This window comes from Lolium perenne, chromosome 5, assembly GCF_019359855.2.
Source record: "Lolium perenne isolate Kyuss_39 chromosome 5, Kyuss_2.0, whole genome shotgun sequence".
NCBI classification, from domain to species: Eukaryota; Viridiplantae; Streptophyta; class Magnoliopsida; order Poales; family Poaceae; genus Lolium; species Lolium perenne.
In genome coordinates, this window is record NC_067248.2 from 143,704,857 (window position 1) to 143,718,256 (window position 13,400).

The following is a 13,400-nucleotide window of genomic DNA, read 5'->3' on the forward strand; positions in this document are numbered from 1 at the left end:
GGTGAAGGAGGTGGTGGCGACGGTGTTACGGTTTGCCGCGGGCGGCGGCGGAACTGCTGCGTCGACGCCGAATGTGGCGAGGACCGAGTAGGAGGGGTTGGCGGAGGGGCTGAGGACCCGTCCATCGCCGACAACTGCGCGGAGACGAAGGGGAATCAAGGGCTCGGGGATGCTTTTTTGTGTAGAAAAATGAAAAGCCGGGCAATCTTTCCTGCATCCGAAATGTGAAATATTTATACAAAGAGGGAGAGATGAAGACAATGCAGCAGTTTACGGATAGTGGTTGGGTGTTCGTGCGTGAGCCACATGGATAGCGCGCTCTCGACTGGACGCCTCAATTTTGGCACGCCGAACTTCCTTTTTTTTTAGGTATAGAAGTTCCTAGGGCTATTGACGTTTATGTGGCACAAAATGGTGTCCCATATAAAAAAGCGTAGAATATCACAAGTTGAGACAATTCCATGCTCCCTTGCAATTTAAGAAATTGATGAATTCACTTATAGTCAACTCAGAGCCAGATCTGAAAGATAATCATGGAGTAGCACTTCGTATAGTTTAACCTGATTGGGAGAAAAGAACAAGAGCAGCTAGAGAGATTGGCGATAGCGTATTAATTATACAACTGTTTCGGTCTTCCCCTCCTGCAGCAGCCACAAATCTTTGAAAGAAACATTTGACCTTCAACCTCCTGTCTGCTAGTTGGGTCGAAATCGAACTAGCTGGTGGATCCATGTGGCCGGAGAGCCCGCTTCTCCGGGATGCCGGCGCCGCCGTGCTCACCGCAGGCGCTGCCATGGCGGTACTCCGCTTGTGGGAGGAGGTCGGCAACCGCGCCCTCCTGGACCAAGTAAGCTCAGCTTACCACCTAAATAGTTCCTCTTTCTTATTTTTTGTTTTTCTTTCAGTTGATGATTGTTTCGATTTGCACCGAGAAATTCTGGAGGAATTAGCCCATACTAACACAAAATCCTCTCTTAATTAATCTAAAAAATCATTTTTTTGCTCTTATTGTACACCTATTGCCTTGCTAATTACTAGTTATAAGTTATACTGAATATAAAAGAAATTAAGCTGCCGAAATGATTTAGAATGGTAGAAAGTTTGGAATACTGACCCTGTGGTTTAATTGCCCAGACAATGGAGATTCACATGCAAATTATTGTTTGAATGGTATCTGCTCACCTTCTGCTATGCATTTGTAGAAACTTTGCAGGAAACTGGTGCACATAAGCGTTGGGCTGGTATATTTCCTTATGTGGCCTTTGTTCAGGTACATCACACCACCACCGAAGTTCCTGATTTGGCATCAACGTGTGGATTACTACCTTTTCTAACAATGCTCCTCGATTGCAGTGCAGATGATGTGTATGCTCCGTTTCTTGCTTCACTGGTCATTGTTCTCAACATCATAAAGGTGACCTTGATTGGACTTGGTGTAGTTAAAGATGATGGCGTGGTTAACTCAATGACAAGAAACGGAGACCATAGGTAGTCTCTCACTTTATCTGTCTCATTTTGTTTTTGTTAACGATGAACTGACTATATCTCCATCTTTTTACCATTGTTTTCAGAGAGCTTCTTAGAGGCCCACTGTATTACGCATGTGCTATAACTCTCACTACTATAATCTTTTGGAGGACGTCTCCCATTTCGATCGCTGTCATTTGCAATTTGTGTGCTGGCGACGGTACTACTTCTTTCTCGTGCAATTACAATTTTGCCGGGTCCTACATTCTCCTCTGATTGTCCAAGTGAAGGTTTCAGAAAACAGCATAACTATGTATGTTGCTTCTCTCAGGTGTTGCTGACATAGCCGGGAGGCGATTTGGGCACAAGAAGCTCCCTTACAATCCCGACAAATCCTACGCCGGAACCATTGCAATGTTCACCGCCGGTTTCCTTGCATCGATCGTGTAAGCAACAATCTCTATAGTATATACAGCTGGACGCCTGGACCTGAAGCCTGAAGTCATCTTTTGGTTTATTATCAGAAAGACTGAAACTGATACTGAATGTGGTATACCTGCAGTTACATGTGCTACTTCCATCTCTTTGGGTTCGTCGAGCAGACCTGGATCATGGTCGCTGCATTCGGCATCACGTCGCTCGCCGCAGCGATTGTCGAGTCACTCCCGGTTAGCACTCGCTTGGACGATAACCTGACGGCTCCAATCGCCTCTTTACTCGTTGGCGGACTGGTTTTCTACTATATTGGTGGTGGTGGTGGCGGTGCCACAGGTGGCGATAGGAGCAGCATCTTTGCAATGGTTGAGATGGTCTTCGCAGGAAGTAGCTAGTACAGGGGGAATTGGAAGGCTTTAATTGTGTTGACACTGCAATGAGTTGCAAATTGCTGAGATGGCCTTTGCAGGCTGTTTACTGAGTGTTGGTTTAATCCGGTTTGTGTATCTTAAACAGAGTTATGGACTAAATTGTGTAAGCAGCATTTCATTTGGAAGAGCATTGCCCAGCAACATATCTCATAATCAATGTCTGCATTTACAATCGGAATCTCCAAGATTTGCTATTTTACTGTGTCAAAAAAATGATTCGTAATTTCCCCAACATCTCAAATCTTATTACTATACTCCCAAAGATCATCAATAGTGCTAGGACAAAGAGAGTACCAGGTAATACGGAGTACAATTTAACTTGATGCCAAGAACAAGGGCAGGTGGAGATTGACGACAGCGTATTAATTGCCCCTATGCAACAATTGTCGCGATCTTCCTGCAGCAGCCACACCTGTGAGAAAGACCTGTGCTTTGAGCTCCTGTCTGCGAATTAGGACTAGAACCGGTAGATCCATGTGGACGCAGAACCCGCTTCTTCGAGACGCCGGCGCCGCCGTGCTCACTGGAGGCGCCGCGATGGCGGTGCTCCGCTTCTGGGAGCAGGTCGGCAACCGCGCGCTCTTAGACCAGGTGAGCTGCCACTACAAGATCTTTCTGTTTTCTTCTCGTCTGGGATTGATGATTGTTTCGATTTGTGTGGAAAAAATCTGGAATAGATCTCATATGTTTCTGCAATTGTGGTAAACCTGTTGCGTGGCCAAACTCCATTTCTGGAAGGGGAGGACTCCACTAGTAGTTAGCAGTAAACCTGTCTCCTTATAGTGTCATGTAATTCTGGAAGGGCAATTATGCCACCACCAAAGTGATTCAGGTTGGCAGAAATGTTTAGAATCCAGTGCTGAAAAGTTACCCAAGCAAATAGGCAATGAAGGTTCACATGCAAATCATTTTATTGGACTTTTGGTCTGCATTTTCAGAAACTCTGCAGGAAGCTGGTGCACATAAGTGTTGGGCTGGTATATTTCCTTATGTGGCCTTTGTTCAGGTAAACCAGAACATTCACACTTTTCTTATACTCCTAGAATGTATCACTTTGCTAACAATTATTTCGACATTGCAGTGCAGATGATGCCTATGCTCCATTTCTGGCCTCACTTGCCATTGCACTCAACATCGTAAGGGTGACCTTGATTGGACTTGGTGTAGTAAAAGATGACGGTGTAGTTAACTCAATGACAAGACATGGAGACTATAGGTAGTATATTTTTCCATCTCAGTTTTGTATATATTTGTCATCAATGAACTAACAACTATATCTCCATCTTTTGCTCCTCTTATTTGCAGAGAGCTTCTTAGAGGCCCGCTGTACTACGCATGTGCTATAACTCTCACTACTGTGATATTCTGGAGGAACTCTCCCATTTCAATTGCTGTGATTTGCAATTTGTGTGCTGGGGACGGTATTAGTTCTTTCTGCTCTTTTGATTCTTCAGGTGAAGGTTTCAGAAAACAACATATATAAATGTATCATTCTTCATTTAGGCGCAGCAGACATAGCCGGAAGGCGATTGGGGAACATTAAGCTCCCTTACAACCCTTCCAAATCTTATGCGGGAACCATCGCAATGTTCTTCTCTGGCTTCATCGCATCGATCCTGTACGCAACAAGCTATATACTACTCCCTACTACTGAACCCTGAAGACATCTTTTGGCTTTGGGGACCAAAAGCCCTGAACCCACTTTTTTTCTGAAAGACTGGAACTACTACTGAACGTGTGTAAACATGTTGCAGGTACATGTGTTACTTCCATCTATTCGGTTTCGTGGAGGAGAGCTGTTCTATGGCCGCTGCCTTTGGCGTCACATCCCTCGCTGCCGCGATTGTCGAGTCATTCCCAGTCAGCATGCGCCTCGATGACAACCTGACTGTTCCGATCACCTCTGTGCTCGTCGGTGGCTTGGTTTTCTACTATGCTGGTGGTGGTGGTACCGGGAACGGCGATAGAAGCAGCATCTCTGCAGTTGCTGCGATGGTCTTTGCAGGCAGTAGGTAGTACAATAAGAAGACACTGCAGGGGATGGCAATTGCTGAGATGATTTCTGCAGGCTGTTTATGGAGTCTTGGTTCAAATGTTCGATCCGGGTTGTGTTTATTCAACAGTGCTCTGAATTAAATCGTGTACCGGTATCATTTGTGATGTAAGCAGCTATGTTAAAGGTTCTGAATCAAACTGTAGATAGGGGGAATTGAGGAAAAAGAAAGTTCCAAGGGCACAAAAAGGGAGGCAAAAATATAATCTGAAGTAGAAAAGGTTGTGTAAGAAAAATATTGGCCCATACAGGTCTCGAACCTGTGACCTTCGCGTTATTAGCACGACGCTCTAACCAGCTGAGCTAATAGGCCTTTTTTGTTCGAGTGCAGATCTATAACTATAAAACATAGTATATATCATAGCAACAAAACGAACATAGAACAAATCAGTGCGTGGATCAAACTAGGGAAACTATCGAGCCTAGTCTTTGTTCTCAGGCCACATGCCCGCCGACGACGACCCCTGAATCGGCATCGGGTCAGCACCTTCTCGCCGGCGGTCCCTCCTTCTCCTTCGTGTAAACCAGAGGCGAATGAAGACAGAAATGCAGAGTAGCGCAAAGACGAGGAGGAGGAGCAGCAGCATGAGCTCCCCTTGCACCTTGTAGCTCCTCTCATCGTCCATCATCCGCGGAGGCCTGCTGCCATACTCCGCCGCCGGAGCTGACGACGGCTGGGCAAGCCCGGTGCCGGAGGCCATGGCTTCTAATGATCTAAACAGTGAACACAGCTGGTAGAACAGCGAGCTGGGAGAGATCAGAGATGCATCACGAGATGGAGGGAGTTTCGTGCACTTATTTGATAGTGAATTGACCAAGCGAGTGAGTGGACGACTCGTTGCGTGGTCGTTTCGTGTCGCCAAACAGGGCGAGGCATTTTGGTACTAATGTCTCGATGGATCTACTCAGGATGGCGACCCATGCCGTGAGCCACTTCGTTCACTAATCTTAAGCTTGGATATTCTTCTTGTGTAAGCAATCAATATATATGGATGATATGTTGAAGAGAACCAGACGCATCGAGGAAACTAAAAGTAACATTGAAAAAAAAAAGTCAAACCGACACTAAGGACTAAAGTGTCAGTTCAAGTCGTTGTCTTTGGCTCCACTCCCACTGAATCAACAACATATAACATTCATAAGCTAGACTGATCTCGACGTGTCTTTTTAAAACGTACGAATCCTTGAGAAAAAATTAGTCATTAAAAAAAGACAACCTTCCCTTTCTAATTTCTCTCTACTCAAACTAGATGGCTGCCCTAAAACGATGTTGGCATCGCACTATTGTAAAATGATCTTAAATCGTTGAAGGCATAGTGACTGAAAACATTCATTTCAACGGACTACACACTACTAGAAATAGTTTTTCCAATGGTGCACCAGTTTTTACCATCAGCAGCGTACATGTGATGCGCCACTTAACATGCCACTGCTACCAACTACCAATGACGCATCACCTAATGCGTCGCTAGTAGGGCACATACCAATGGCATAATAGGTGGTGCGCAACTAGTAATTGAAAGCAGTGGCTTGCGCCACTAGTATTTGTCCAACTAGGTGCGCCACTGGTATAATTTCAAATTTTAATTTTTATACGTTATAGGTATGCAATTTGAATATAGTATAGCACATTGTATACAATTTGCAAAACAATATAAATAGAAAATGTTGATCAGTGATAAGACTAACACAATCGCAGTTCATTACATTAATTAGAATTCAAAATAGCGACATGTGTCAAAATATTAGACAAGTCTAGGTCTCGAGATGGATCCAGTAGCAAGTTAATCATCACATTACAAAGTCATCTAAATTACGATCACATAGAAGACAAACACATTCAGGATGAGCATCATCACGATGAAGGTAATCTCCATCTGGTTCCTCCACATCTCTCTCCTCTCTCTAGCAAGATAGCGCATGTATCTACCTTCTGTCTCCGTCCTAGTTATATACCCTTTGTAGAATTGTAGTTGTTGCCATTGAAATGGTGCACATGTCTTCGAAAATCTTCTCAATCATCGTAGACTACGGGAACCCTACCCTTGTACACGACATACGGCGGCATATCTATGCACAAGATAAATAGTACGTCAGTAGCCAATTCATAGATAATATATTTGTCCAAGAAAAAGTAAAGATTTAATCATGCATGCTTACATGACAAAGCATCATATAAAGACACAACCAAAGCAAGCGCAACACCAAATCAAATGGGCAAGAAATATGCATGTACATATGAAATGGTCTTATGCTCAACCTTTGTTATTAGATGGTGCCATACCAACATAAATATATTCATGGAAGCGCCTCGCCGGTGTTGGCTGCGCAAGCACGAACGACTGCGGGCAGGCAGACCCGCGCGGGCACATCAAACCGGCGCGAGCACATTTTTGGAGATATGTCCAAGAGGTAATAATAAATTAGTTATTGTTATATCTTAGTGTTCATGATAAATGTTTACATACCATGCTATAATTGTATTAACCGAAACATTGATACATGTGTGGTATGTAAACAACAAGGAGTCCCTAGTAAGCCTCTTGTATAACTAGCTTGTTGATTAATAGATGATCATGGTTTCGTGATCATGAACATTGGATGTTGTTAATAACAAGGTTATATCATTGGGTGAATGATATAATGGACATACACCCAAATAAGCGTAGCATGAGATCAAGTCATTAAGTTCAACTTGCTATAAGCTTTCGATACATAGTTACCTAGTCCTTCGATCATGAGATCATGTAAATCACTTACACCGGAAGGGTACTTTGATTACATCAAACGCCATTGTGTAAATGGGTGGTTATAAAGATGGGATTAAGTATTCGGAAAGTGTAAGTTGAGGCATGTGGATCAACAGTGGGATTTGTCCATCCCAATGACGGATAGATATACTCTGGGCCCTCTCGGTGGAATGTCGTCTGATTAGCTTGCAAGCATGTGATTGGATCACAAGAGATTACATACCACGGTAACGAGTAAAGAGTACTTGTCGGTAACGAGGTTGAACAAGGTATGGAGACACCGATGATCGAACCTCGGACAAGTAAAGTATCGCGTGACAAAGGGAATCGGTATCGTATGTAAATGGTTCAATCGATCACTAAGTCATCGTTGAATATGTGGGAGCCATTATGGATCTCCAGATCCCGCTATTGGTTATTGGTCGGAGATGAGCCTCGACCATGTCTATATAGTTCACGAACCGTAGGGTGACACGCTTAAGGTTCGATGTCGCATAAGTAGATTCAGAATATGAGATGGAGACCGAAGTTTGTTCGGAGTCTCGGATGGGATTCAGGGCATCACGAGGAGGTTCGGAATGGTCCGGAGAATAAGATTCATATAAGGAAAGTTGATTTCTAGGTTTCGGAAAAGTTCGGGATTTTTCCGGCGGAAGACCAGGAAGGTTCTAGAAGGTTCCGGGGGTCCCACCAGTGGGCCCACGACCCTAGGAGGCCTATCATGGGCCGAGGGGATGCTCCCTAGCCTAATGGGCCAGGGGCACATGCCCCCCAAGGCCCAGCCGGCCAAACCCCTAGGGTTTCCCCAAAACCCTAGGGGGGATCAACTTGGGGGGAAGTTTCCCCCCTTTCCCCATCTTGGCCGCTGGCCAGGGGCTTGGAGGAGGGGCCAAGCCACCCCTGGCCGCATCCCCCCTATATAAAGAGTGGAGGGGGCAGGGGGCGCAGCCCTCTCTCACCCCTTGACCTCTGGCTGCCTCTCTCTCCCACCGATAAACTGCTCCGGCTTAGGCGAAGCCCTGCAGCTTTTCTCCTCCACCACAATCACCACGCCGTCGTGCTGCTGAGATTCCGAGGGGATCTACCACACCTCCGCTGCCCGCTGGAACGGGGAGAGGACGGGCTTCATCGACACCGTACGCACGACCGAGTACGGAAGTGCTGCCAGATTGCAGCACTGGATGATCGACTACATCAACAACGAGATCTAATCTTGTAGGCTTTGGAAATCTTCGAGGGTTATTCTCACATACATCTCGTTGCTTCGATCTTCATAGATTATATCTTGGCTTTTCCTAGATTTGATCTTGGTTTTTGTTCTTGTTCACGGTAGAAAATTTTTGTTTTCTATGCAACGAACCCATCAGTGGTATCAGAGCCGTGTCTATGCATAGATCTGTTGCACGAGTAGAACACAATGGTTTTTTGGGCGTTGATACTCTTGTTGTTTTTGGTTAGTGTACTTTGCATCTTGCGGGATGGTGGGATGAAGCGGCCCGGGCTAACTTTACATGACCGTGTCTCACTAGACTTGCTCCACGCTTAACATGCAACTTGTATTGCATAAGTGGCTTTACGGGTGTCTGTCTCTCCCACCATAGTGAAGATCCAATTTACTCTTTCTATTGAAAACACTAGTATCACCGTTGTGGTTCATGTTCGTAGGTAGATTGGATCTTACTCGAAAACCCTAAACCACGTAAAATATGCAAACCAAATTAGAGGCGTCTAACTTGTTTTTGCAGGGTTTGGTGATGTGATATGGCCATGATGTGATGATGATTATATTTGATGTGTGAGATGTTCATTATTGTATTATGGCAACCGGCAGGAGCCTAATGGTTGTCTTTAAATTTGTTAAGACCTGCGTGTCTATTCATCATGTAATAGCTTTATTTCAAGTAGTTGTTATAGTAGCTATAAGTGATGAACAACCATGAAGCGGCGCCATGGACCTTGGTGCAATGCTGGTGATGATGGAGATCATGCTCATGTGCTTTGGAGATGGAGATCAAAAGCACAAGAAGAAAGGCCATATTATATCACATATTATGAATTGCATGTGATGTTAATCCTTTATGCATCTTATCTTGCTTAGATCGCAACGGTAGCATTATAAGAAGATCCCTCACATTAATATCAAGATAATAAAGCGTTCTCCCCTCGTACTCACCGTTGCTACAGTTCACATACAACGGGTGTAAGCCATGTTGCACGCGCAGAAATACTTGGGTTTGCTTGACGAGCCTAGCATGTACAGACATGGCCTCGGAACACAGGAAACCGAAAGGTTGAACACGAGTCATATGGATGATATGATCAACATGTTGATGTTCACCATTGAAGCTACATCATCTCACGTGATGATCGGTTTTGGTGTAGTGGATATGGATCGTGTGCCACTAAACAACTATGAGGGATGTTGTATTAAGTGGGAGTTCATTAGTAATTATATTAAAACATGAAGTAATTATCATGAACATAGTCTGAATAGTATTTTGAATTAAATTTGTAGAATTGGCATCCGTTATCTACCATGCGCTAGTCTAGTAATTGAGATAGAAATACTGTCAAGTCTGACAAGTAACTTTACGGGCTGGTACCGTATTGTTAAATAATCAAGATATGATTAAGTCCTATTGCAAACTTTTAGTAAACCTCACATTGCTGATTCAAAGAGCAATGGTTTCAATTAGTACCTAAAATCATCTTGTCTCCGTGAAACTTGAAGTTCAAATCCGTTTGAAAAGTGAGGAGCTGGAAATTTTGTTTTCAGAAATAAGCGAGGTATGAGATATATGTGATATCTAAGACCTTATTACAAGATGATAGAATATAATCTAGTGAGACTACATAAACTCATAAGTTTTATGGGAATGTATGAAGGTTGAAGATGCCAGGCGTCCCAATTGAAAGATCGAGATGTCGCCTAGAGGGGGGGGTGAATAGGCAATTACAAACTCTTGCGGATTTGTCTTGTATGAATGCAGAATTAAACTATCGTTTAGTTTACAAGCACAAACCCTAAATATGCTAAGCTCAACTAAGTGTAACAATAGCAACTAGAGCTAAGCAAGATAGGCACAAGATATATGTAGCACAAGTGATAGCAAGATATATGTACTTCAAGCACGATGGCTATCACAAGGAAAGAGAGCTCGGGTATAGAAATAACCGAGGCACGCGGAGACGAGGATGTATTCCCGTGTTCCCTTGCTTTGCAACAAGGTACGTCACGTTTGGAGGAGTGGAGGTCCCACGAAGGATTCCCCGCGCCACGAAGGCTCACCCTATTCTCCGAACCACACCCACGAAGGATAATGGCCCTTTCCTTATGGTTAGCTTTTCCTCCGCTCCGGAGATGGCAAGCTCCACAACCACTTCACAAGCTCCACGAAGGAGAAGCCCGGGCCTCTTCACAATCTTCTTGAAGAGATCACCGGAGCACCAATCACCAAGCCAACTAGGAGGTCACCCTCCAAGAGTAACAAGCTCACGGTCTCTCACTCGAACAAATCGTGGTGGAGAGCTCAACACTATGCAATGATGCAAAGCAAGAACACCGGAGGTGTTCAAGTCCTACACACTCAAATCCCACCAAAGCAACGAATGCTAGGATGAGATTGGAGAGGAAGAACAAGGGGGAAAGTCAACCAAAGACTCCAAGATCTAGATCCCAAGAGATTCCCTCACTTAGAGAAGAAACGGTTTGGTGGAAGTGTAGATCTAGATCCCCTCTCTCAAATCCTCAAATATGAGCAAGAATGGTTGGAGGAATCAAGGGGAAGAGCAAGTTCTTCAAATAGTAGCAATGGAGGAGAGAGAATGGGAAGAACTAGTTGCTCAAGGTGGAAGAAGGGCTATTTATAGTCTAGGGAGAAAAATAACCGTTGGGGAGAAAACCGGGTGAAAAACGGCTCAAAAACGAGTAAAAAAGACAGACCCGGCGGCCAGGCGGCCGACCGAGCTCGGGCCGGAGAGGCCGGTGGCCTGCCCGGTCGGACCGGCCCACCGACCGGGGCTGGGCAGAGGCGCGCTTGGCGGCAAGCGCCACGCCGCGCGGGGGGAGACGCTGGCCGCGTGGGCCACGGCGGCCATCGGCGCCGAGCGGCGTGGAGCCAGGGCCGCGCGGGGGCGCGCGACGGGAGCGTGGGCCGGACGGGGTGGCGGCCCGGTTAAGTGTCCGGTCGGACCGGAGGAGGCGCCGGGCGGGCCGGTTGGTGACCGGGCCAGCCGCCGGACGTGGGCCAAAGACCCCTGGAGGCGGCCCGGATGTCACCAGCGCCGGACCCGGTCGCGGACCGGGTGGGCCGGTTGCTGGGCCGGTCCGGCCGGCTGCCCCATTCCCCTTTTTTTCTTTTATTCTTTTCTCCTTTTCCTTTTTCCCTTTTCTTTAATAACAAATGCTCCCGAACTCCGAATCGCATGAAACCAATTTTGTTTGGAAGATAACAACAAATGCTATCTTATGGAAAGTGAAAAACCCAAGAATCTGTAGGAGGGAATTTTATCATGAATATAAAAGGTAGAACCTTATATCATGAATAACCGGTAAAATCACCCAACCTCGAAAACGCAATAGAAGATGCATGTGAACTCCGTTTTCGATGAACTTGGGCTTGTTGTAAAGCTAGCAACAAGCTCAAGAACCTCACACCGAGAAATACCAAGAAGCAATAAGAATATGCAACGCATGCAAGGATTGAGCTCCCTAAGACGATGTGATCAAGTTAACCAACCGAAAGCCCCTCTTGATAGTGCGGCTATCTATCCTATAATCCGGTCTCCCATCAACCACCTCGAGACCGGTAAAAGGAAAACCTATCAAGGTCATACCTTTGCCTTGCGTATCCCATCACTTGATCATTGTCGCTTCGTGTATACTCACAAATGCTCCCCCATACACAATGATGGGAAAGCTTCATTGATGCACATCTTCACATGTCCACTATCACCAAATGGACGGCCAGCTTCAAGCATGTGATCCACTCAAGATGCTCATCTTGAACTTGCCCAACTCAACCTTGTATCTTCTCATACTCACTTGAGATAGAGCATGGCTAATATTGAGTTCCACATAAGAACTCCATCTTCATTTCTTCTTCTTGATCATAGCACAAATATATCTTCATACCGATGATCTTGATGCCAAATCACAAGGTATATCTTTATCTTCATGGCATCCATACTTGAATCCAACACATGGAGAGCAAGTAGTACCTATGGAATATTCCTTCATATAAACTCAATGAAAACATTAGTCCATAGGGGTTGTCATTAATTACCAAAACCACACATAGGGGCAATGTACCCTTACAATCTCCCCCATTTTGGTAATTGATGACAACCACAATAAGAGGGTTTATATAATGAGTATTAGTGACAAGTACGCAACTTATCCGAGAATAAGTTGTATACAAGAGGTTGTATTTGATATGGTCAAGTAACACAAAGCTACTAGCCCATATCAAAACCGGCTCTACTCACACAACTACAACAAATGCAATGGATGTGAGTAGAACCAATATATATAGAGAAAGCTCCCCCACAATGTATGCACGTGTGATGAACATGAATTCATTGCATACATTGTCAAGATTAACCTTTGGGATAGTTTCCACTATATATATACAACCATGCAAGACATATAAATATGGAATGCATGAGAGGCAAAACACTTAAGCACAAACCAAACTTAAGTAAAAAACCATTCCCTTAAACCCTCTAAACTTCTCCCCCATTGTCATCGATTGTCAAAATGGGTGAAAAATTTAGAAGGCCAATATAATGTGAGTTCCTCCCCAAAGTGTGCACTTCTCATAATTTGAGTGGAATCAAGTGCACATATCCAATGATGAATACTTGAAGGAAATCAAACTATATTGAGGATCAAAGATTGCATAAAGATAACATGGTGAAGTGAGCTTCAACAAGTAAAGCAAGCAATCAAAGATCCAATTGGACAAACAAAGATATCATGATAAGAGAGATATAGTGCTCTTAAATAAAATAAGAAAGCTCCCCAAGGTTCGTGCACAATTTATAATGTTTGCATTTAAATACAATATGCACAAACATGGAATCCTCACTCCCTATATATCATTTAGAACACAACTAAGATAAAGAGAATATGCTTATCAAGAACAACTTTAGTCCAACAATTACGAGATATGAGTGCAAGAAGGAAAACAAATAAACCAAGCACTCATAAATCTCCTTTACCAACACCACTAAGAAACAAAAGGATAAAAGATGGTCGGCAAA

General features: G+C 44.5%; 2 protein-coding genes and 1 non-coding gene across 3 annotated transcripts; 2 read left to right on the top strand and 1 right to left on the bottom strand.

Annotated features, from left to right (window-relative positions):
• Positions 1–405: 405 nt before the first annotated feature.
• LOC127300139 (probable phytol kinase 2, chloroplastic) lies at positions 406–2,486 on the top strand. Its single transcript, XM_051330216.2, has 6 exons — positions 406–847; positions 1,203–1,270; positions 1,354–1,488; positions 1,572–1,687; positions 1,799–1,913; positions 2,030–2,486. The coding sequence occupies exons 1-6, from the start codon at positions 731–733 to the stop codon at positions 2,295–2,297; spliced, it is 819 nt and encodes a 272-aa protein (XP_051186176.1). The 5' UTR covers positions 406–730; the 3' UTR covers positions 2,298–2,486.
• A 99-nt stretch (positions 2,487–2,585) lies between these two features.
• On the top strand, positions 2,586–4,498 carry LOC127300140 (probable phytol kinase 2, chloroplastic). Its single transcript, XM_051330217.1, has 6 exons — positions 2,586–2,924; positions 3,272–3,339; positions 3,415–3,549; positions 3,639–3,754; positions 3,837–3,951; positions 4,088–4,498. The coding sequence occupies exons 1-6, from the start codon at positions 2,808–2,810 to the stop codon at positions 4,347–4,349; spliced, it is 813 nt and encodes a 270-aa protein (XP_051186177.1). The 5' UTR covers positions 2,586–2,807; the 3' UTR covers positions 4,350–4,498.
• A 127-nt stretch (positions 4,499–4,625) lies between these two features.
• On the bottom strand, positions 4,626–4,699 carry TRNAI-AAU (transfer RNA isoleucine (anticodon AAU)). Its single transcript has one exon. It is a non-coding gene; the product is annotated as a tRNA-Ile (tRNA).
• Positions 4,700–13,400: the final 8,701 nt, after the last annotated feature.